The sequence below is a fragment of the Heptranchias perlo genome, chromosome 27 (assembly GCF_035084215.1).
Source record: "Heptranchias perlo isolate sHepPer1 chromosome 27, sHepPer1.hap1, whole genome shotgun sequence".
In the NCBI taxonomy this organism is placed as follows: Eukaryota; Metazoa; Chordata; class Chondrichthyes; order Hexanchiformes; family Hexanchidae; genus Heptranchias; species Heptranchias perlo.
This window is the reverse complement of record NC_090351.1, coordinates 1,369,684-1,391,315: the sequence shown is the minus strand read 5'-3', so window position 1 is coordinate 1,391,315 and position 21,632 is coordinate 1,369,684. Positions and strand designations below refer to the sequence as shown.

General features: G+C 43.2%; 2 protein-coding genes across 2 annotated transcripts in view; one reads left to right on the top strand and one right to left on the bottom strand.

Moving 5' to 3' along the window:
• The window catches only part of LOC137344318 (choline/ethanolaminephosphotransferase 1-like), a 140,416-nt gene extending 127,657 nt beyond the window's left edge, over positions 1-12,759 (top strand). Inside the window, exons 8-10 of the mRNA XM_068007179.1 lie at positions 199-357; positions 1,251-1,376; positions 9,021-12,759. Of these exons, the coding sequence (XP_067863280.1) occupies positions 199-357; positions 1,251-1,376; positions 9,021-9,158 (423 nt within the window). The 3' untranslated portion in view covers positions 9,159-12,759. The remainder of the gene's footprint in view (positions 1-198; positions 358-1,250; positions 1,377-9,020) is intronic.
• Positions 12,760-13,672: 913 nt separating this feature from the next.
• Positions 13,673-21,632, bottom strand: part of LOC137344660 (synaptonemal complex protein 3-like) — a 32,741-nt gene continuing 24,781 nt past the window's right edge. Inside the window, exons 5-8 of the mRNA XM_068007785.1 lie at positions 17,715-17,814; positions 16,235-16,333; positions 14,622-14,726; positions 13,673-13,914 (exon numbers count right to left, since the gene is read on the bottom strand). Coding sequence (XP_067863886.1) covers positions 13,861-13,914; positions 14,622-14,726; positions 16,235-16,333; positions 17,715-17,814 — 358 coding nt within the window. The 3' untranslated portion in view covers positions 13,673-13,860. The remainder of the gene's footprint in view (positions 13,915-14,621; positions 14,727-16,234; positions 16,334-17,714; positions 17,815-21,632) is intronic.

Below are 21,632 nucleotides of genomic sequence, written 5' to 3'. Positions count from 1 at the left end.
TCCAACTCTATTTATTGGGCCACGGCCCACTCACCAGTGGTGGGCTGCCCCCGGGGTCTTGGAGTGTCTGGATATGCTGAGTGGAGCCCCTGACTGAAGCAGATCCTGTGGCCTCAGCTCTCTGTGCGGGTGATTGTATTATGGATGTACAGTGACCGCCACTGCGTTTATCAGCTTGTGTATCATTGTATTTTACAGGGCACAAGTGTGCTGTCACCATTCCTGCACATAGGGGCAGTTATAACACTGGCATTGATGATCTACAAGAAATCCACCAGCCGGCTCTTTGAGAATAATCCCTGCCTCTACATTCTCGCTTTTGGCTTCGTCTCCGCAAAAATAACCAATAAATTAGTGGTACGTACCCCGTACTGTGGGAAGTTGCCAAGCTCCACCCACACCACCCCCAGCTCCTCAGTCCTGGCAGCAGGACCACACCTTGCCTCACCAAACACCCTGACCTTCAGTGAGTGCCATCCCAAATAAACACTGAAAAGCCTCCTGACAGAGAGCCTCTGATAAGGTACTACATGAGAGGCTTATGGCAGGGGGTATCCTCGACTCTGCAATCTCAAATCTCTTTAAAAATACTGATCTCATTAATAGGTCGTGGGTGGTAGTTTAGCCTTGTGATTATTTGATGAGCAATCTTATGATGCAAACTGTATTTGAGCCTGATTTGCCTCGTGTATTGAACATGTCAGCTGTGGCTCAGTTGGTAGTTCTCTCACCTCTGAGTCAGAAGGTCGTGTGCTCAAGTCCCACTCCAGAGACTTGAGTCCATAATCCAGGCTGACGCTCCAGTGCAGCACTGAGGGAGAGCTGCAATATTGGAGGTGCTGTCTTTCGATTGAGACATTGAACTGAGGCCCCATCTGCCCCCTCAGGTGAATGTATAAGATCCCATGGCACTATTTGATGAAGAGCAGGGGAGTTCTCCTGGTGTCGTGGCCAATATTTATCCCTCATCCAACTCAATCACTAAAACAGATCGTCTGGTCATTATCTTATTGCTGTTGGTGGGATCTTGCAGTTTACAAATTGATTGCTGCGTTTCCTACAACAGTGACTACGCTTCAAAAATACTTATTTGACTGAAGCACTTTGGGACGTCCTGAGGTTGTGAAAAGTGCTATGTAAATGCAAGTTTGTGTGTATTAATCTAATGGTGTTGCTCAGCTGATCTTTGAACTGGAGAGTGTTATTTTAAACCCGTTCCAGGCGCAGTAAACAGATTCTCCTGATTTCAGGTGGCTCATATGACAAAAAGTGAGATGCATTTGCAGGACACTGCCTTCATCGGCCCAGGGCTCCTCTTCCTGGACCAATACTTCAACAGTTTTATAAATGAGTACTTGGTGCTCTGGATTGCTTTGGTAAGTAGAGAGCTGCAGAGGCAGTAACCTGTCTCACCTGTCCTGCCTCAACCTGTTTAATTTGTGTTACTTTCAGATGCTTCTAAATCTGGCCATCTGCTCAAATCATTAGCTGGGCAGTTTGTGAACAGATTTCTCCCAACAGTTGCACTTTTCTAACCTCCTGCTACCAAAAAGCAGGCAGGCATTTCCCAGTGTGGATATAAAACTGGCTCCATGATATTTTCTGACATGTATCCAAAAAATTATTACAAAGGATACAGAGGCACTGGAGAGGGTGCAAAAAAGATTTATTAGGTATAACCTCCGTTCTGGCATCATCTTATCAGGAAAGATTTAACAGGCTGGGGCTTTTTTCTCTAGAAAAGAGACTGAAGGGTGACCTGATAGAGGTCTTTAAGATTATGAAGGGGTTTGATATAGTCGTAGAGATGTTTCCACTTGTGGGGGAGACCAGAACTAGGGGCCATAAATATAAGGTAATTGGCAAAAGAACCAGAGGCGACGTGAGGGGGAAAAAATTTTCTGCAGCGAGTTATGATCTGGAATTCACTGCCCGAGAGGATGGTCAAAGCACGTTCAATAATAACTTTCAAAAGGGAATTGAATAAATATTTGAAGGGAAAAAATTTACAGGGCTATGTGGAAAAAGCAGGGGAGTGAATCATAGAATGGCCATCTCCCGTGCTGTATCATTCGGCCCATCGTGCCTGTGTCAGCTTTTTGGTAGAGCTGTCTAATTAGTCCCATTCCCCTGCTTTTTCCACGTAGCCCTGCAAATATTTTCCCTTCAAGTATTTATCCAATTCCCTTTTGAAAGTCACTACTGAATCTGCTTCCACCGCCCTTTCAGGCAGCGCATTCCAGATCATCACAACTCGCTGTGTAAAATTTTATTTCCTCATGTCGCCTCTGGCTCTTTTGCCAATCACCTTAAATCTGTGTCCTCTGGTTACTGATCCTTCTGCTGCTGGAAATAGTTTCTCCTTATTTACTCTTATCAAAACCGTTCATGATTTTGATCTCTTAACCTCCTGTTCTAAGGAGAACAATCCCAGCTTAGAACATAAGAAATAGGAGCAGGAGTAGGCCAATCGGCCCCTCGAGCCTGCTCCGCCATTCAATAAGATCATGGCTGATCTGATCCTAACCTCAAATCTAAATTCATGTCCAATTTCCTGCCCGCTCCCCGTAACCCCTAATTCCCTTTACTTCTAGGAAACTGTCTATTTCTGTTTTAAATTTATTTAATGATGTAGCTTCCACAGCTTCCTGGGGCAGCAAATTCCACAGACCTACTACACTCTGAGTGAAGAAGTTTCTCCTCATCTCAGTTTTGAAAGAGCAGCCCCTTATTCTAAGAATATGCCCCCTAGTTCTAGTTTCACCCATCCTTGGGAACATCCTTACCGCATCCACCCGATCAAGCCCCTTCACAATCTTATATGTTTCAATAAGATCGCCTCTCATTCTTCTGAACTCCAATGAGTAGAGTCCCAATCTACTCAACCTCTCCTCAATATGTCCACCCCCTCATCCCCGGGATTAACCGAGTGAACCTTTTTTGTACTGCCTCGAGAGCAAGTATGTCTTTTCTTAAGTATGGACACCAAAACTGTATGCAGTATTCCAGGTGCGGTCTCACCAATACCTTATATAACTGCAGCAATACTTCCCTGTTTTTATATTCTATCCCCCTAGCAATAAAAGCCAACATTCCGTTGGCCTTCTTGATCACCTGCATACTAACTTTTTGATTTTCTTGCACTCGGACCCCCAGATCCCTTTGTACTGCAGTACTTTCCAGTTTCTCGCCATTAAGATAATAACTTGCTCTCTGATTTTTCCTGCCAAAGTGCATAACCTCACATTTTCCAATATTGTATTGCATCTGCCAAATCTCCGCCCACTCACCCAGCCTGTCCATATCCCCATGTAGGTTTTTTATGTCCTCCTCACTCTCTACTTTCCCTCCCATCTTTGTATCATCTGCACACTTTGATATGTTACACTCGGTCCCCTCCTCCAAATCGTTAATATAGATTGTAAAGAGTTGGTGACCCAGCACCGACCCCTGCGGAACACCACTGGCTACTGGTTGCCAGTCCGAGAATGAACCATTTATCCCAACTCTCTGCTTCCTGTTAGATAACCAATCCTCCACCCATGCTAGAATATTACCCCCAATCCAGTGATTCTTTATCTTGAGCAATAATCTTTTATGTGGCTTCTCCAGTCTATCCACATAACTGAAGTCCCTCATCCCTGGTACTATTCTAGTAAATCTCCTCTGCACCCTCTCTAAGGCCTTGACCTCTTTCCTAAAGTGTGGTGCCCAGAATTGAACACAATACTCCAGCTGAGGCCTAACCGGTGTTTTGTAAAGGTTTAGCATAACTTCCTCGCTTTCGTACTCTATATGCCTCTATTAATCAAAAAGCATATGGGATCCTTGGCTTTAACAGCCTTCTTAACGTGTCCTGCCACCTTCAAAGATTTGTCTACATACACCCCCCGGTCTCTCTGTTCCTGCACTCCCTTTAAAATTGTACCATTTTGTTTATTTTGCCTCTCCTCATTCTTCCTACCAAAATGTATCACTTCACACTTCTCTGCGTTAAATTTCATCTGCCATGTGTCTGCCCATTCATCTGTTTGTGTCCTCTTGAAGTCTGTTACTATCCTCCTCATTGTTTACTACATTTCCAAGTTTCGTGTCGTCTGCAAACTTTGAAATTATACCCTCCTATTCCTAAGTCCAGGTCGTTAATTTATATCAAAAAGAGCAGTGGTCCTAATACTGACCCCTGGGGAACACCCCTGCCCTCCAGTCTGAAAAATAACCATTCACCACTCCTCTCTGCTGTCTGTCCCTTAGCCAATTTTGTATCCACGCTGCCACTGTCCTTTTTAATCCCATGGGCATTAATTTTACTAACAAGTCTATTATGTAGTACTTTATCAAATGCCTTTTGAAAGTCCATATATACATCAACCACCGCACTACCCTCATCAACCCTCCGTTACTTCATCAAAGAACTCAAACATGATTTTCCTTGAACAAATCCATGCTGACTTTCATTTATTAGCCCATTCTTTTCCCAAGTACCAATTAATTTTGCCCCGGATCATTGCCTCTAAACGTTTCCCCACCACCGATGTTAGGCTGACTGGTCTGTAATTGCTGGGTTTATCCCCCTTTTTTTGAACAGGGGTATAACATTTGCAATCCTCCAGTTCTCTGGCACAGCCCCCATAATCTAAGGAGGATTGGAAGATTGTGGCCAATTTCCACCCTTTCCTCAGTAACCTAGGATGCATCCCATCCAGACTGGGTGACTTTTCTACTTTGAGCACTGCCAACCTTTTAAGTACCTCCTTCTATTTTTATTCTATCCAATATCGCTATTACCTCGTCCTTTACTGTGACATTGGCAGCATCCTCTTTAGTGAAGACAGGAGTGGGACTAATTGAATAGCTCTTTCAAAGAGCAGGCACGATGGACCGAATGGTGGCCTCCTATGCTGTATCATTTTATAATTCTATATGATAGTTACTAATAAATCCAATAAAGAATTCAGGAGAAACTTCTTTACCCAGAGAGTGGTTGGAATGTGAAACTTGCTTTCACAAGGAGTAGTTGAGGCAAATAGCATTGATGCATTTAAGGGGAAGCTAAACAAACACGAGGGAGAAAGGAATAGAAGGGGATCCTGATAGGCTTAGATTGGGGGGGGGGGGGGGGGGGAGGGAGGGAGGGGACTCGTATGGAGCATAAACACAGGCATAGACTGGTCCGTTTCTGTGCTGTACATTGTGTAATTCTATGTATCTGTAGATATTATGACACTAACCGGATTCTTGATCCACAGCCACTCATAGGAACAGGAGGCGGCCATTCAGCCCTTCGAGCCTATTCCACATTCAGTTAGATCATGGCTGATCTATATCTTAACTCCATCGACCTGCCTTGGTTCCATAACCCTTATACCCTTATCCAACAAAAATCTATCAATCTCAGTTTTGACATTTTCAATTGACCCCTCACCTTCAGCTTTTTGGGGCAAGAGAGTTCCAGATTTCCACCACTCTTTGTGTGAATTAGTGCTTCCTGACATCACCTCTCCAATGAAAAGTGCGAGGAATTGTCACTAAGATTGAGACCATCCGTTCAGCTGCCTCTGCCACTTCCTTCCCCAGCTCACCAGGCCAAACCTCCGCTAAAGTTATTATCTATTCAGTCGTAGCCAGCGAATCACCTGCAATGGGGCTCTGGTGAAGAGAGGTGAGCTGGAATGGGCCGTGGGCCTGGTGAAGGGGGGAGGCACGATCAGAGAAGCTTGTAACAAAGGCAAAGTGGTTATAGTGGGAGATGTTAATTTTCACACAGACTGGGAGATGCAAAACAGCTCAAGTAATACAAGTAGTGAATATCTAGAATGTATCCAGGCCAGTTTTCTGAAACAATATGTTTTAGAAGCTACAAGTGAACAGGCCATACTAGACTTAGTAATGAGTAACGAGCCAGAATTAATAAATAATCTGACAGTAAGGGAGCACCTTGCAAACAATGACTAACATAGTATCATAGTCATAGTATGGTACAGCACAGAAGGAGGCCATTCGGCCCATCATGCCTGTGCTGGCTTTTTGAAAGAGCTGTCCAATTAGTCCCATTCCCCTGTTCCTTCCCCTTAGCCCTGTAAATTAATTCCCTTCAAGTGTTTATCCAATTTGCTTTTGAAAGTTATGATTGAACCTGCTTCCACCGCCCTTTCAGGCAGTGCGTTACAGATTATAACAAAAAAAAATGCTTCCTCATGTTGCCTTTGGTTCTTTTGCCAATCACCTTAAATCCTCTGGTTACCGACCCTTCTGCCACTGGAAACAGTTTCACCTTATTTACTCTGTCAAAACTGTTCATGATTTTGAAAATCTCTATCAAATCGCCTCTTAACTTTCTCTGCTCAAAGGAGAACAATCCCAACTTCTCCAGTCTCTCCACATAACTGAAGTCCCCCATCCCTGAGAGTTTGACATTAAGGTCGAGAAGGAGAAAGATCCCACACTAGCCAAGGTTTTAAACTGCAGTAAGGCTGACTTTGAAGGAACGAGACGTGAGCTGAACACGTTAAACTGGACTGAGCTGTTAACAGGTAAACCTACAGAAAAACAGTGGGAGGTATTCCAAGATGCATTTAGTACAATACATACCCCATAAGAGCAAACGTTCAGTTGTACAGTCGAGCAAACATGGTCAACGTGTGAGGTAAGACACCGTATAAAACTAAAGGGAGTAACTTACACAAATGGCAAGAAAAGTGGTGATCCAGAGGACTGGGAGAAATATAGAAAACAACAAAGGGACACAAAGAAAATATTCAAGCTGCAAAAAGGAATATGGAAAAAAACTTGCAAGTAATATAAAGGCTAATAAAAGTTTTTATGAATATATTAAGTAAGAGTGACTAACAAAGATGTGGGCCCATTAAAGACAGGTGCAGATGATACTGTAATGGACAAGAAGGTAATGGCAGATTTATTAAGCCAGTACTTTGTATCTGTTTTCATAAGAGGATGAGGATAAAATACCAGTGATGGATGAAAATAAATCAAGGAGGAATTTACTAGATTCAGTATAAGTAACAAAATGGTAATGGAGAAAATAATGGGACTTAAAATAGATAAATCTCCAGGGTATTAAAAGGAAGTAGATTAGGAAATTGCAAAAGCGATAGTTATGATCTTTCCAATCTCTCTTGATTTGGGAATTGTGTCATTAGAGTGGAAATTTTTTTTAACATCACTCCATTATAAGGCTGGGAGAGAAACTAAATAACTACAGGCCTGTCAGTTTAATGCTGGTTGTGGGGAAGCTACTAGGATCTGTCATTAGAGATAATGACTGAGCATGAACAAATATGAACTGATCAGACAGCCAGCATGGATTTAAGCGTAAGTCATGTGTGACTAATCTAGTTTTAATTTTTTGGGGAGGTCACTGAGATAGACAAGAGAGAGTCTATGGATGTTGTCTATGTGGACTTCCAGAAGGCATTCAATAAGGTTCCATGCAAGAGATTATTGGCAAAAATGAAGGTAGCCTTTTTACTTGGTTTGGGAATTTGGGGGATAGACGGAGAGTAGGGATAAAGGGAATGTACTCCGATACATGGCATGTGACAAGTGGGTGATGTCCCTCATATATATTGACTTGGATGAAGGAATAGAGAATTGTATATCCAAATTTACAGATGACTCTCTTGTTAGGAGGGACAATAAATAGTGCAGATGGGAGCAGTAAGTTGCAAAGGGACATAGATTAAGGTTGTGGGCAAAACTGGCAAATGGAGTTCAGTGTGGGCAAGTGTGAGGTCATCCACTTTAGATCTAAAATAGAAATCAAAGTATTTTCTAAATGGTGAGAAACTAGGAACTGTGGAGGAGCAAGAGATATTTGGGAGTCCAAGTACACATCACTAAGAGCAGTGCACAGGTACAAAAATGAATCAAAAAGGTGAATGGAATGTTGGCCTTTATCTCTAGGGCTGGAATACAAATGGGAGGAAGTTATGTTCCAGCTGTACTGAGCTCTGGTCAGACCCCATCTGGAGAATGTGTTAGTTCTGGGCACCGCACCTCAGGAAGGATATATGGACCTTAGAGGGGGTGCAGCGCAGATTCAGCAGAATGATACCAGGGCTAAAAGGGTTAAATTATGAGGATAGGTTGCATAGACTAGACTTGTATTCCCTCGAGTATAGAAGATTAAAGGGTGATCTAATTGAGGTGTTTAAAATGTTTAAAGGATTTGATAGGGTGGATGCAGGAAAAACTATCCCCTCTGGAAGGGGAATCCAGAACAAGGGGGCATAATTTTAAAATTAGAGCTAGACCATTTAGGAGGGAAATCAGGAAGCACTTTTCCACTCAAAAAGGCTAGTGGACATCTGGAACTCTCTTCCTCTCCCTCCCCCCCCCTCCCACACAACCTCCAAAAGGCTGTGGATGCTGGGGACAACTGGATCTTTTAAGACTGAGCTCGATAGATTTTTGTTGGGTAAGGGTATCGGGATATGGCGCTATGATAGGTAAATAGAGTTAAGGTGCAGATCAGCCATGATCTAATTGAATGGTGGAGCAGGCTGGAGAAGCTGAACAGTTTACTCCTGATCCTATGTCCTTGGTGGGGGGGTCTGGATCTGTGCCGTTAGCTGATGCTGTTTTGTGCAGATGTAGTTGTATCTCCCACAGGATCCGAGTGAGTAGTTTGACCAATGCTCATCTCTAATCCAAGAGCAGGCACTCCTGATTCTAGGGAGTTTGTTATTGGGAACATTCAAGCTGATGTGAAGGGGGGGCGGCATTTAGATTTTCCATTCCGGGGGCTTATGCTGCTTCCTGTGGTGGGATATTCCTCGGTGCTGCTTGTTCTCCGGGATTCCTCTGCACTGGGTGGACTCCATTCTTTATAAAAGTTTTGATTGCCTCGAGATTGTAGATGCAGCTTGAGATCGAGGGATTTCTCTCACCTTGGCATCAGACTGGAATGGTGGTGGCACAGATCTGTGTAGGGCTGCGTCCAGTGACTGAGGGGCACTGCACGCGTTTCCTCATTGACTCTTCTCCGCTTTGGTCCACAGGTCTGGTCTCTCATTGATCTAATCCGTTACTCTGTGGGTGTCTGCAATCAGATAGCCTCCCACCTTCACATTAACATCTTCAAAATCAGCTCCCTCTCCTCACCAGTGAACTCCCAGGAGCAGAACCATCACAAGTGACTTAACCACTCTGCTCGATTAGTGAAAACCCCAGGACACGATTGGAGGAATGTACATAGAGAGAAAAATATGGAAATGGGAGAAAAAGTGAACAAATTATTAACTTATGGTTCAATCATTGTGTGCACTTTTTTTTTGTTTTGTTTAAACCTCAGTTTCTGAATGAAGGCTAACACTCCTATACTAGCAGACCATGGTGGGAAGGATTGTTTCGCTCCTGCGTGCACGTCTCTCTAACAGTGGCAGGTCGGGAAGCAACATATGCGTCTGCTCCGTATTGACCTGAACAAGAACACAGCGCACTGTCGCTTTCATGAGGTGCGTTCTGTCTTGTCTTGAGCCCTTTTGGTTTGATCGAGCTACTGACCATCCACGGGCCTGGTACAGCGCTCGAGGTTTGGGAGTGAGCTTAACAGAAGTTCCTGCAACTTAACCAGACGAGCCATATTGCAGGTGAGCATTGATGGGGAGGAGGGGGACGGGGGGAAAGGTGTTTCGTGCCAAGCTGGAACCTCACGGAGCAGTAGCTGTGAGGTGGGTGGGCTACGGGAACTACAAAACCTGGTCGTTTGGGCAATGCCCTTTAAAACCCAATGGGGTCTTTTTTTAAATTTCAAAAGGGGTGAGTGAAGCACTAGCACCTGTGGATTATAAAAGGTTTTGTAATGCACTGTTTGCAGTATATGTCCCGATTACACAGGAAAGCTGTTTGCGAGCTGTCTGAGATGCTGCTGTTAACTGTTCAGACTGTACAGGGGTGTGTAATTAAAGGGAAGGGCCTTGTTTGGGCTGGACTGGCACTTTAAGAAGCAGATTTTGGCGTGTTGCGTGTCCATTTTGCTTGCTGCGCTTTATTTGCTACACACTTCCATGTAAAGGAGTAAATAACCACAACCTTCTGTTAATTTTAACAAAAATAGTGCTTGGTTTCAAAAATCGTTGTATAGAGGACCTAGTGACCCATGCCCCATAGATTTGTCCCTTGAAGTTAAGCTCACACCTTCCTGACTAGTTTCCAAGCTTGTGCTGCCATTAATGGAATGAACCAGTAACATTCACTGAAGAACCTGCACTGAGCAGTTTTCACTTTGGGGAATTTGAATAAATCAAATTTTCTCCACTCGCCTTGAAATGAAGAGTATGTGTTTCCCTCTTGACCAATGCTCGTGGATGCACTGATTGTAGAATGCTTAATAGGGTTAAACACTGATATTACTGGAAACCTATGCAGTAACTGCAACTTGTGCCTAAAGCTTGTGGCTTTCTGCCAATGAGGAAATTAGCTGCTGAGCTGGAAGCTGTGAGCTGTAGTGTCTAACCTGGCCATATATACCTGCTTATCACCAGTCTTGTAGGACCATCCTTCACATCACTGTGCTGCAATGAAGGGCTCCTTTCTGCGTGTAGGTAATGAGTCAGTACTCTTGTATTAAAAAGTGACCTGCACAACGTTGAGATTGCAGTTGACCTTCTGCGTTGCAGAGAATGTTTTATCTGTCTGACTTTGTGCCTGTCGGCCTTTACCTCACAGATGGATGTAATCAAACTGAAGTGTTCAACTGTCTGGTTAATGGCAATTGTGCAGATACTAATGCCTTGCATCTGAGAGTTACTGTGCTCTCTGATACATGCTGCTCTGGTATGGAGATGAGGGACCACGATCCGATGCTAAAACCTGCAGAGTGTGTCTTCAGGGACAGCACAAGCTTTTCCAGTCAGAAATAGACACACTGGTAGCTGCTGAAAAGGCTTCAAATATCGAAGTGGCGAGAGCTTCAGACAGGAAACATTGCTTCTCATTTTCAGTAAACACCCCACAACATGCAGCCCGCACTACCTGACACTGTTAACTTAGGGTTTGTTCAACTCTAGAGTACTTCCCACTTATTTGGTTAATGAAGTGTGATCCGTTCCTGTGTCTGGGATGGATTTGTGCTGTTGTACGCTGGCACATTGCTGCCTTGAGGTGCACTCCTTTTGGCTGTGTCAGTCTTGTGAAAGATGACGACTTGCAGAAAAGCAGAACCCCACACGAAAAATCTGCTGCTGTAACGAGAGATCCTATAGTTCTAACTCTTGGTGCACAGCAAATGTATTTTTTCAGTGGCATCAGTCAAAGCTCCCAATCTTTTGTCATCGTAGCTTGGTGCTAAAATTTACAGATCTGGGGAACTAATGGGAGAAACAGTGGGCCAGTCCCTGTACCAGCACAAATCTTTGCCTGTAGTCCTATAGCATAGAGGACCAGTGCTATAAAGTTAACCCGTCCCTGTGTACAAGCTGCTTGTGTTCATTAGGAGCTGTGCCATATACTTGCTCTTATGTTTTTGATAAGGAAATGCCATGTAAGGAAAACTGGCAATGGGTAGAATCAAAGGTACATTGCATCTCTGGGCTAAACATGTCAATTTTGTTACTAATATTTCTTTTGATACCAGGGAGCCTTGGCTTAGTTGGAAAATGATGCAAACTCTTATCAGGCACTAACTCTGTGGAGAACACAGGCTTGTTCTTCATCTGCTTTCCCTTGTGAAGTTCGATCCATGAGGGTTTCAGCTTTGCCAGTAAAGACCTCTGGGTTCAAAACAACGGGTGGCTAATTTTTCTTGCATATGTGATTATTTTGATAAACATGCATTTACAAAGCATATACTGCTCCCAGTATTGTGAATAGCACAGGGCTGTGGCTGAGAGGAATGGGGATGGGATGTGCACTATAGTCATGTATGCAGTGGGTCCTGAGCTTTTGAAGTGATTTTAAAGGACAGTAAATGACTTCAGCATCTTTGGCCTTTAAGAATTTCTGTTACGTGAATTGATATCTTGCATTGTAGTAAGGGGTGTTGGGCACACACTAAGCCAGTTATCTGTTAAAAATGCCTGAAATCACTACTGTCCATGGCATCAGCACTCTTTACACTGGGATGTCACCTTGCAATAACATTGAAGAGTTGCCACACAAGTATTATGACTGGATTCCTGACAGTATTTTATAAACCCTTTGTGTAAAGTGCAGGGCTGTCCTGTATTTTTTCAAATATATCTGGTGGTGGGTGGGGGAGATCTTTGTCTCCATTTCTGAATCTCTGGGTCACTGCTTGTGTATTATGTAATTTGAGTACAACACAAAAGGGTTCACTTTGTTTGATTAGTTCATGGTGAGGCTGCACTCCTCACATCACAAACCCAGCCACAGCCCCATCTCTCACCACATTTCCAAATGCCAGATATGATTTTAAAAAATGAACCAAAGCATTTCTCTCACCCCTTTTCTTGGGCTCAACTGTTTCTGCATAAGGTGTTGTAACAGGAATAATTTGATAAATGGAGCAGGAATAATCCAATGAGATGTTGTATAACAGGCCCTCTAAACTACCAGCCCCATTCACTTGGAGCAACTGGATATAATGGAAATTTCATCCATTTTTTTTTGCACAAATCTTGTTTGAACATACAGATGGTTCTCACTTCTTTTTGCCTTCTAGTGTAACTGATGAGCCTCTTGATTTTATTCTTCATGCTTAATTGTAATTTTCTGTTCTTTTTAAATAAAAAAAATTCTAAGTGCTGGTGTAAATAAAGATTGCTTTATTCATGATAAGTGTGTATGTTGTGGTCAAATTCTGTTCATTATTTAATGTCCACCCAATCCATTTGCTAATGTGAAATCTCTTGCTGCTCCCTAACAAACAGCTCCTTTGCCTCTGACCTCTTCCCATACTCCACTATGGGCAGGAGTGTCTTCGGTACCAAAAATGAGCATGAATGTTGTAAAAATCCAATGGAAACGTGTCCCTTATGTGTAGTGGTCTAGATGTGATTCCAGTCCCACACTACATGGGTAACTCAATGCCCTCTGCAACTAGAGATGGGCAATAAATGTGGCCATACCTGTGTTGCCTACATATCAAGAATTAAAACAACCTTTTCACTGTTACCCATTCACACTGCCTGCCAGTGATGTAGCTTTAGGTTGTTTGCTTCCTAAAAACTGAAATGAGATTTCCTTCACAAAATAACCTGGAGAGCCAGGCCCCCACGTGCACAATGAACCCTTGTACTGGTAACCAGGAGAGCTGGGATATGCCTTTACATTCAGTGCTGATCATGGCAAGTGCCTAGCATCATACTGATAAAATAGGAACTGTCTTCATTGCGATTGTGCCCCTTGATATCCATTCTGATCAGGTCATCCCCAGCTCAGATTGACTTTCTATTTAGATGGATGATGGAGAAAGTATTTTGACAAGACTGTCACTTTCAGAACCATATGATGACTGCATTGCTCATTACCACCACCACCAGGAATATTCTTGGAGCTTCAGAGCTAGGCAGAAGCTGTGTGTATATGTATATTAAGGCTGAAATTAGTGACAGCAGAGAAGTCCATAAGAAATTCCAGGTGCAATTATCTTTCTGTACAGAACTGTGCACTATAATGCATATGCAGGGGAGGGTTTAGAATTGCAAACAAAAGCAGCAGAATTAAATTAGTGAGTTTGTTTTATTCTGGTTAACAACTTCAACACAATGAGCGAGCACCGAAGAGCTTAATCTTTACTGCTACAATAACACAAAGGCAGTTTTAAAACCAACCAGCATTTTAAAATCTCAACTATAAACTGAGTTGTTTGCTGCTGCAACAACAAAATAATCAGTTGTTTAATAGAATGGCGGCAGAGTTTCTGTCCACTGAATGACATCACATTAGCATGGATTGTAGAGACTTCCGCACCGTGGCCATCTCCTGCTGTTGCTGCACGTTGGAGCAGAGAGAGCGAGAGTGCACATTACAATCGACAAGAATTCAAACTCTGTCTAAAAGATTCTAAACTACATTACCCATAAAAGGATTTCCCTCACTGCTTGTACACATCCCTGACCCTTTATATTAACTATTTAGATTAGCTGCCTGGGTGTTGGAAGTGTAACTCTCCCTCACGTTTATTGTGAATGATGTCGTTTAGCCCCTTGTAAATCAGCAGCAGCTGCAGGGTTTACCATTCTGTGTGTACAGACTGCTTGTGATAATTTGGCCATCCTGCTGCTGTAACCCAACGAGATGTCACGACATGACAGCTGGGAATTACCACATATGTACACCATGTTCTGACCTACATGATGGAGTTTTCAATTCATTCTAATTTTTATCCAATGAACTGGAAGAAATCAGTCAGCCGTAAGTGTGATAAATTTGCCTGACTAATTTTGACAGTTTAAAGGAAGTGTTGTATGTTGTAGCTTGCTTACATGCCGGTGCAGAAAGCGAGCCGATTGAGCAGGCAGTGTTCCCCACGCACAGACCGCTGGGGAAAACTGCAGTGAGCTAAGGCTCTGCACACACTTTCATTTGTTTTCCATAGGGAAATTGGGCAGATTGAGCTATATAAAAAGGTGTGCACTGAACAATCTGAATACAGCCACCTCACTTTTAAAATCAAAGAATATTACAATTTTACTTACAGTATCCATTAAAATCCTTTTCTGAAAGAGGGCCATCTCCTTGCGTAGCTCAATCTGTACAGCAGACTGCTGCTCTGTGTGGCTCTTCTCCAGTTCCTCTAAATTCTAAGAGTAACATTAAGAGCATCAAAATTCATCTGCACATTTATTCGTGATATGGCACAACTTCAGAATAATCAATAATGCAGTGCACGCAGGCCGGACAACACCCACAGGCCAACAGCTGACAGTCCATATTGACTGGAAACTTCATGAATTTATATATCAGCAGTTACCCAATCCGTTAGGAAATATCTGCAAGGTGCACTGACAGCCCAGCAGTAATCTATTCTGGGACTTTCAACATTATCACCGCAGCTCCTCTCATCCCTATGTGGAAGGGGAATTGTTTGCAATGTTAGCATGCTCAAAATAACACCATTTACTGAAGCGGAGCGGTATGTTATCATGCAGAACTGTATACGTTACATTTCTAACCTGGTACAATCGGGAAGTAAATTTACTTGGCTGCATATTCTTCATCTATATGCTGCCCCTCAGCGACAGTAGTGATAAGCATGGGTCAGCTCTCACATTTATGCCAACTTTACCTCCCCACCACCAGTTATGATTTCACGACTGTGGCTGTGCAGTCTGACTGCCTGTCAGACATCAAGATGTGGATGAGCCGCACCTACTGCGGCTTTAGGCTAGCAAGACCAAAGACCAAAGCCCCCCGCTTGGTCCCACCAGAAACTTCACACCCGTGTCTGACTGCATTCCCCTTCCTCGATGCCTGCTCAAACTCAACCCCATACCATGCAACCTCGTCCCCCGACACCCCTGTCCCACGCTTTTTAGCACCTTATGGCTAAACTTTTCCATTGCCCTTCTGAACAGACACCAAATGATTCAGAACTCTGTCTCCTACGTCCTATCCCGCACAAAGTCCTCTTCACTGATCAGCTCAATGTAGCTGACCTTCAATGGCTCAGTGACCTTTATGCTCCCCCCCCACCGCTCTTCCAGTTCTAGTTTATTGTCCGGTCCCCTCTCTATATATTCTACCATTAGCAATATCAACAGCCATCTTGCCCCACACTCTAAGCACCCCGCTTCAGCCCTCCTCACCACGCATCTGACTCTGCCTTCAACCTCCTCCCCTAATTCTCTTACTTGGCCTAACCAACTGTGAATACTTGGGAACATTTTGCTAATTTAAAGGCACGAAATAAAGAAGTGTCGACCATACACAATCTGCGAACAATCAGCAAGATGATAACTATAGTAGTTTCAGGCCATCCAAATGGATCCAATGATACAGACCAGGAAAATCCCAAGTTCATTCCTGGTTTGCATTGAGCTCTCTTATCTCAGTTGAGGCCTCAAATGTGACAGTGGCCACTTGGGTGAAGGTCCAGAGGGGAACTGGCACCCACGAAATCATACCCCACACACGGGGGGCTGGGAAAGAGAATAGACAAGCAAAAAATTAAAATTTTCAACTAAAGATAAAGGAGATAGATTCTTTATTGAGGTGAGGGCAACATATTTTGTTACAGAGTTTGATGCAGCATTATAAAAAAAGTGTTTTGGCAAACAATCCTTGGTCACCAACCCTTTTCAAGATTTACCTTCAGGAACTGGTCAAACAGCTGCTTGATGCTCTTCAATCTTTGTCCCTGGACCACTCTCATCTGCTGGAAAAGCTTCTGTTGCTGCCTAAACATGTTCTGCAGAAGAAACAAATGGAAATAGGCCAGTTTTTGCAGGTTATCTCCCTTCAACGGTCCCCTACCTTTCTTTCCAGGTAGTGTCACACACCCAGTTCTGGGGCTCCCTTCAGTGACACACCCAGTTCTGGGGCTCCCTTCAGTGACACACCCAGTTCTGGGGCTCCCTTCAGTGACACACCCAGTTCTGGGGCTCCCTTCAGTGACACACCCAGTTCTGGGGCTCCCTTCAGTGACACACCCAGTTCTGGGGCTCCCTTCAGTGACACACCCTGGCCAAATCCTCCTCTGCAGAGGATGGAAAACTGTCTTTTTTAATCCCAGACCCACGAGTGGGGCAGTAATGCTCAAATGGAGCTTCTGCTGCTAATCCCAGAATCTCACGTATGCTTCAATGATAACCTCATTTACTTTATAAAAAGATTTTTGCCTGAAAAGAGAAGGTCAGGCAACACTGTAGATCAGGGGAAAGCCGAGATGCAGAGCCACATAAAAGAATAGCAGCGTAAAGCTACCCTCTTGGGTCGATGCTGAGGCTTTGGCCACCTGTACAAATCCAGTCATCTGCTGCAAAGTGAATTTTCTGACATTGGACACAAAACCAGTACACGGATCTCTTGAGAAAGGCTCCTTAGCCTACACTTTCCCCAGGAAGGCTGGAATCGGTGAGCAGTGGGCCTGTTTGACCACTGCTTCAGGAACCCAGGACACTGCCTTGGTTTAAGCTGCACCGACGGAGAAGATGCAATTACCTGGGAATCGATTATCCAGCCCAGCTAACGTTGGCTCACTCCAGCCAAGCGGGTGGGCGCAGCCTTGCTGACAGATGCTGAAGAAGGATTATGGGGCTTCCTCCCCAGGCCACTCGACCGATGCATCTGCTGGGAGCACTCCCTATTCACACTAGATTCTCATTTTGATTCGAGGATTGAAGTGGGTCTGGCAAAGCAACTTTAGACACTACTTCACACATCACTGCAAAGTAATTGCCTTCATGTAGTGGTATGAGTGTCATATGAGCAATAGTCCCCGAAGATGGCACCAACACCTCAAACAGCCTGCATCCGCATCATTTCTCCCCACTGCCAACCTGGGCTTATTCCTATGCTACATGGAGGACACTGAATGAAGAAACTAGGGAACGGCTTTGTTAGAAAGTGGAGTTAAATTATAAAAGCTGCATTAGGTCCATCTTAAAGAAGTTAACTACCATGCATAGTTGTAATTACTGAATGCTACTTTTCATTGTTCTTATTGTCACGATAAGCAGACGTTTAATTCAGTCCTAAGTAACATCCTGAAGAAGTCTTGTATATATACAGATCGGCAGGTTAAACAGAAGATAATATAATAATGTACAAGACAATGTCTAGACACTTACTTCTATCTTCTCTTCTTGGTCCTTGGCCTTTTGAATATCTTTCTCCCATTGCTGGAAGATTCCAGTAAACTGCTTACAGTAATCATCAGTCAGCTTTTGCCTGTACAAATAAGTTGATACATGGTAGAGCAAAAAGTGATAGGACTTCATGGTCAATGCTCCAGATGGCTACTCAGTGACCCATCCTGGAAACAGCATCCATAACCACTGACACAACTCTCTGACACCTCATACATGAGGAATGGCCACTAGGCCAGGGTACTTAAGTAAGAATCAGCACCTTGAGGAGAAGGAGGGCAGAAAAAAAGTCAAGAGAACAAGCACAAAATTAATGAATCTCAATCAGGACCAGAGCTTTAAAACAACATGCTGTGCTGAGCAGTTGATATGTGGAATAGACTACCCTTGGAACTAACTCACGGGCACTGCTGGATCCTTTCAAAAGGATTTCGGACAGATCGTATACTTTTATTGTTTTGGAACCTTTTTAAAGTACTGCTGATTGCATTGAGATCTGGTGGATATTAGGATTCGGGCTACTTCCCAATATTTTGTACTCCTGCTCAATATAAGATCCATAAGGAACCAAGCTCTTCTTACAACCAAAGTATCTCAGGCAGTCGGCCTTCAGGCTGACAATGAACCCTCTTGCGTACTCCCGATCGACATCGATGGAAAACCACACACTGGCAGACCATATAGTTCAGGCTAAAACTAATAGGTTTTTATTAAGACAGAAATAACACAAATTGATCAAGCAGCAGAATGATATATTTATTTATGGAACACTTGATTTCTCAGCAGTACTTTAAAAAGATTCCAAAACAATAAAAATCCCAACTCTTGCAGTATTCTGCAGTAACCTCTGTAAGCTGGACACATCCTTGATCAAAAGCTTTTATGCAAGGAGGACACTTCACTGTATGTCAAGAAGGGAACTTGAGAACCTAGAATGCCCACCTAATTAATACCAGTCTCTTCCTTTTTGAAGTCAAGCTGGCATAAAGAGAAGATAAATGAGATCCCTGTACAATTTATCAAAACAAAAATCTAGAATGTAAAGATTATTATGATCCGAAACAGGACAGATTGGTCCATTTTGAAGCTGTTCCCGTGAGTGAAATCCTTGCTTCCAGGCTACTCAGAATAGTAATTTCTTAATTATTATGTTTGAGTCCCCATTGCTGTACCTGGAAGGAACTGAAAAAAAAGTGCAATAGGCTTCTCTGAAAAAGCTTTAAGCGGAGCAGTCAGCCAGGTTCATCAAGGCACTCTGTTTCTGCTACCGTTTGTTAAGAACGTAAGAGAGATAGGTATAAGGAAAGGGCATTTAGCTCATCCCTCTAAGTATCCTAACTCTCTCTTTACATCGTCTTTCCTGGTATGGTAACTAACAATTCGCACAATTCTCTAAATGTGGTCTGATCCGTACACTGAGAAGCTTTGCCTAACTGCTTTTTTTCCACTGTTTTGGCGACATCTCCTAATATTGTATTAGCTTAGTCACATTCCCAGAGCATTGAAAAGGATATTTATTTATGATGTATACATTTTTATACCTAATAGTGTATATATATATATATATATATATATATATATCACTTTCACTTTCTCAGTGTTATATTTCATTTGCCGTTTGTCTACCCAATTCCATAATCAATCTAAAACCTTTTTCAAATCTTTAACTGCATCCTTTGTCTCTATTGCTCTCCCTAATTTAGTGTCATCGGTAAATTTGACAAGCTTACAGTTAGTTTTTGAATCCAAGGTCATTTGTGAAGATGAGAAAGAATAAGGACCAGAGATCTGTTTTGTTTCAAATCATAAAAGGCTTTTAACATTCCTTTATGGGAATTCAGTCTGAGGAACTGTGGGAAGTTTAAAATATCACCATTACTTTCAGAGAAACTTTCCAGAAGGGTTGTTTCTCTGTGCTGGAGGAAACAGATGCTGTGATTAAAGTATCAGCCTGACCCTGATCAGGTAGATCACTTAACTAGTATTACAGGCGGAAAGGTTATCACTCCATCAGAGTTACTGTGTTTCACAAGGGTAAACTGTGTCAGGAAAATTGTCAGGCAGTTTCTGTGCCTTTAAACATTATTTTGGTTGACAGTGTTTAATTGGGAAAGATACTTCCTTTTTTAAGAAACAAAATCTTCCTTTGTCCCAGTTCAAAGCAAACAGGAGTAATCATTGAGGCCAAGTGTCGTGGTTTCTTAGTGAATCTCCACTTTGACAGGCAGTCCTCAAGTGGGAGTTATGGAACACACCATGACTATCCAATTTCATGTATAAACATCATCATCACAAATGTTGGTCCAAAGTGTACTTGCAAGACCCAGAGTTTAGAGATCCTTTATTGTTTTGAGGCAAATTCTGCATATAAGTGAGAAACATTGAGATTTTTCTATCTGCTGCTATTTTCACTTGTGCTCCTGCTAATGTTATTCATTTTAAGGTTGATTTGCAGCTGTCACCTGGGATATATGGCCTGTCAGTGTGGTATTTGTCAGTCAGAGAGACCTGGAGTTACAGTTCCAGAGTACAGACAGTAACTGGCACACTGCCTCTGCCATTACTGGAATCAGTCCATTGTGTTGGGCATGAGAAGAACTATCTGGAGATGCACCCAAATTGTAGCAGTTACATCAAATATTAGTGGGTTGTATGGTAGATATCTTTATTTGAACTGGTCTTGTGCACTTAATCTTTCAATCAGTGTTATTTTACTGAGTGGTCCCAGCAGCCAGCCTTGGTGAATCCCATAAGTTTACTTTGGGTTGTCAGCGGCAAAAGAACCAGAAAAAACAACTTGCATCTATAGAGCGCTTTTAATGTAGTAAAACGTCCCAAGGCGCTTCACAGGAGTGATTATCAAACAAAATTTGACACCGAGCCACATAAGGAGATATTAGGATAGGTGACCAAAAGCTTGGGCAAAGAGGTAAGTTTAAGGAGCATCTTAAAGGAGGTAGAGAGGCAGAGAGGTTTAGGGAGGGAATTCCAGAACTTAGGGTCTAGACAGCTGAAGGCACGGCCGCCAAAGATAGAGTGATTAAAATCGGGGATGCTCAAGAGGCAAGAATTGGAGGAGCGCAGAGATCTCGGAGGGTTGTAGGGCTGGAGGAGGTTACAGAGATAGGGAGGGGAGAGACCATGGAGGGATTTGAAAACAAGGATAAGAATTTTAAAACTGAGCGTTCCCGGACCAGGAACCAATATAGGTCAGCGAGTACAGGAGTGATGGGTGAACGGGACTTGGTGCGAGTTAGGATACAGGCAGCAGAGTTTAGGATGAGCTCTAGTTTATGGAGGGTGGAAGATGGGAGGCCAGCCAGGAGAGCATTGGAATAGTCAAGCCTAGAGGAAACAAAGGCATGGATGAGAGTTTAAGCAGCAGATGAGCTGAGACGGGCGATGTTACGTAAGTGGAAGTAGGTGGTCTTGGTGATGGAGTGGATATGTGGTTGGAAGCTCATCTCAGGGTCAAATAGGACGGCAAGGTTGCGAACGGTCTGGATCAGCCTCAGACAGTGGCCAGGAAGAGGGGCGGAATCGGTGGCTAGGGAACGGAGTTTCTGGCACGTCCCTCTAAACTCAGTATAAAAGCAGCTTTGGCACAGAGACTAGACCGGGCACCAGAATTTGGGCTTACGTACAGCAGTGACTGGTGAGACACTGAGTTCTTGGATGCTCTCTCATGTTGCGTCCCATTTGAGGGACTCGGCTCATAGATGGATTTGATTTCCTCTGAGCTCTCATTGATCTGATGGTCAAGTATGGCAATCCCAACACCATCCAGAGTGCAAAAATCATGAGACAAATCACTAAAAACAGACATTACAGTTTTAAAAAGTCATGAGATTTTTGGGCTGCCATGTGATGTTAACTACAGCTTTTTCCCTTTTAAGATCA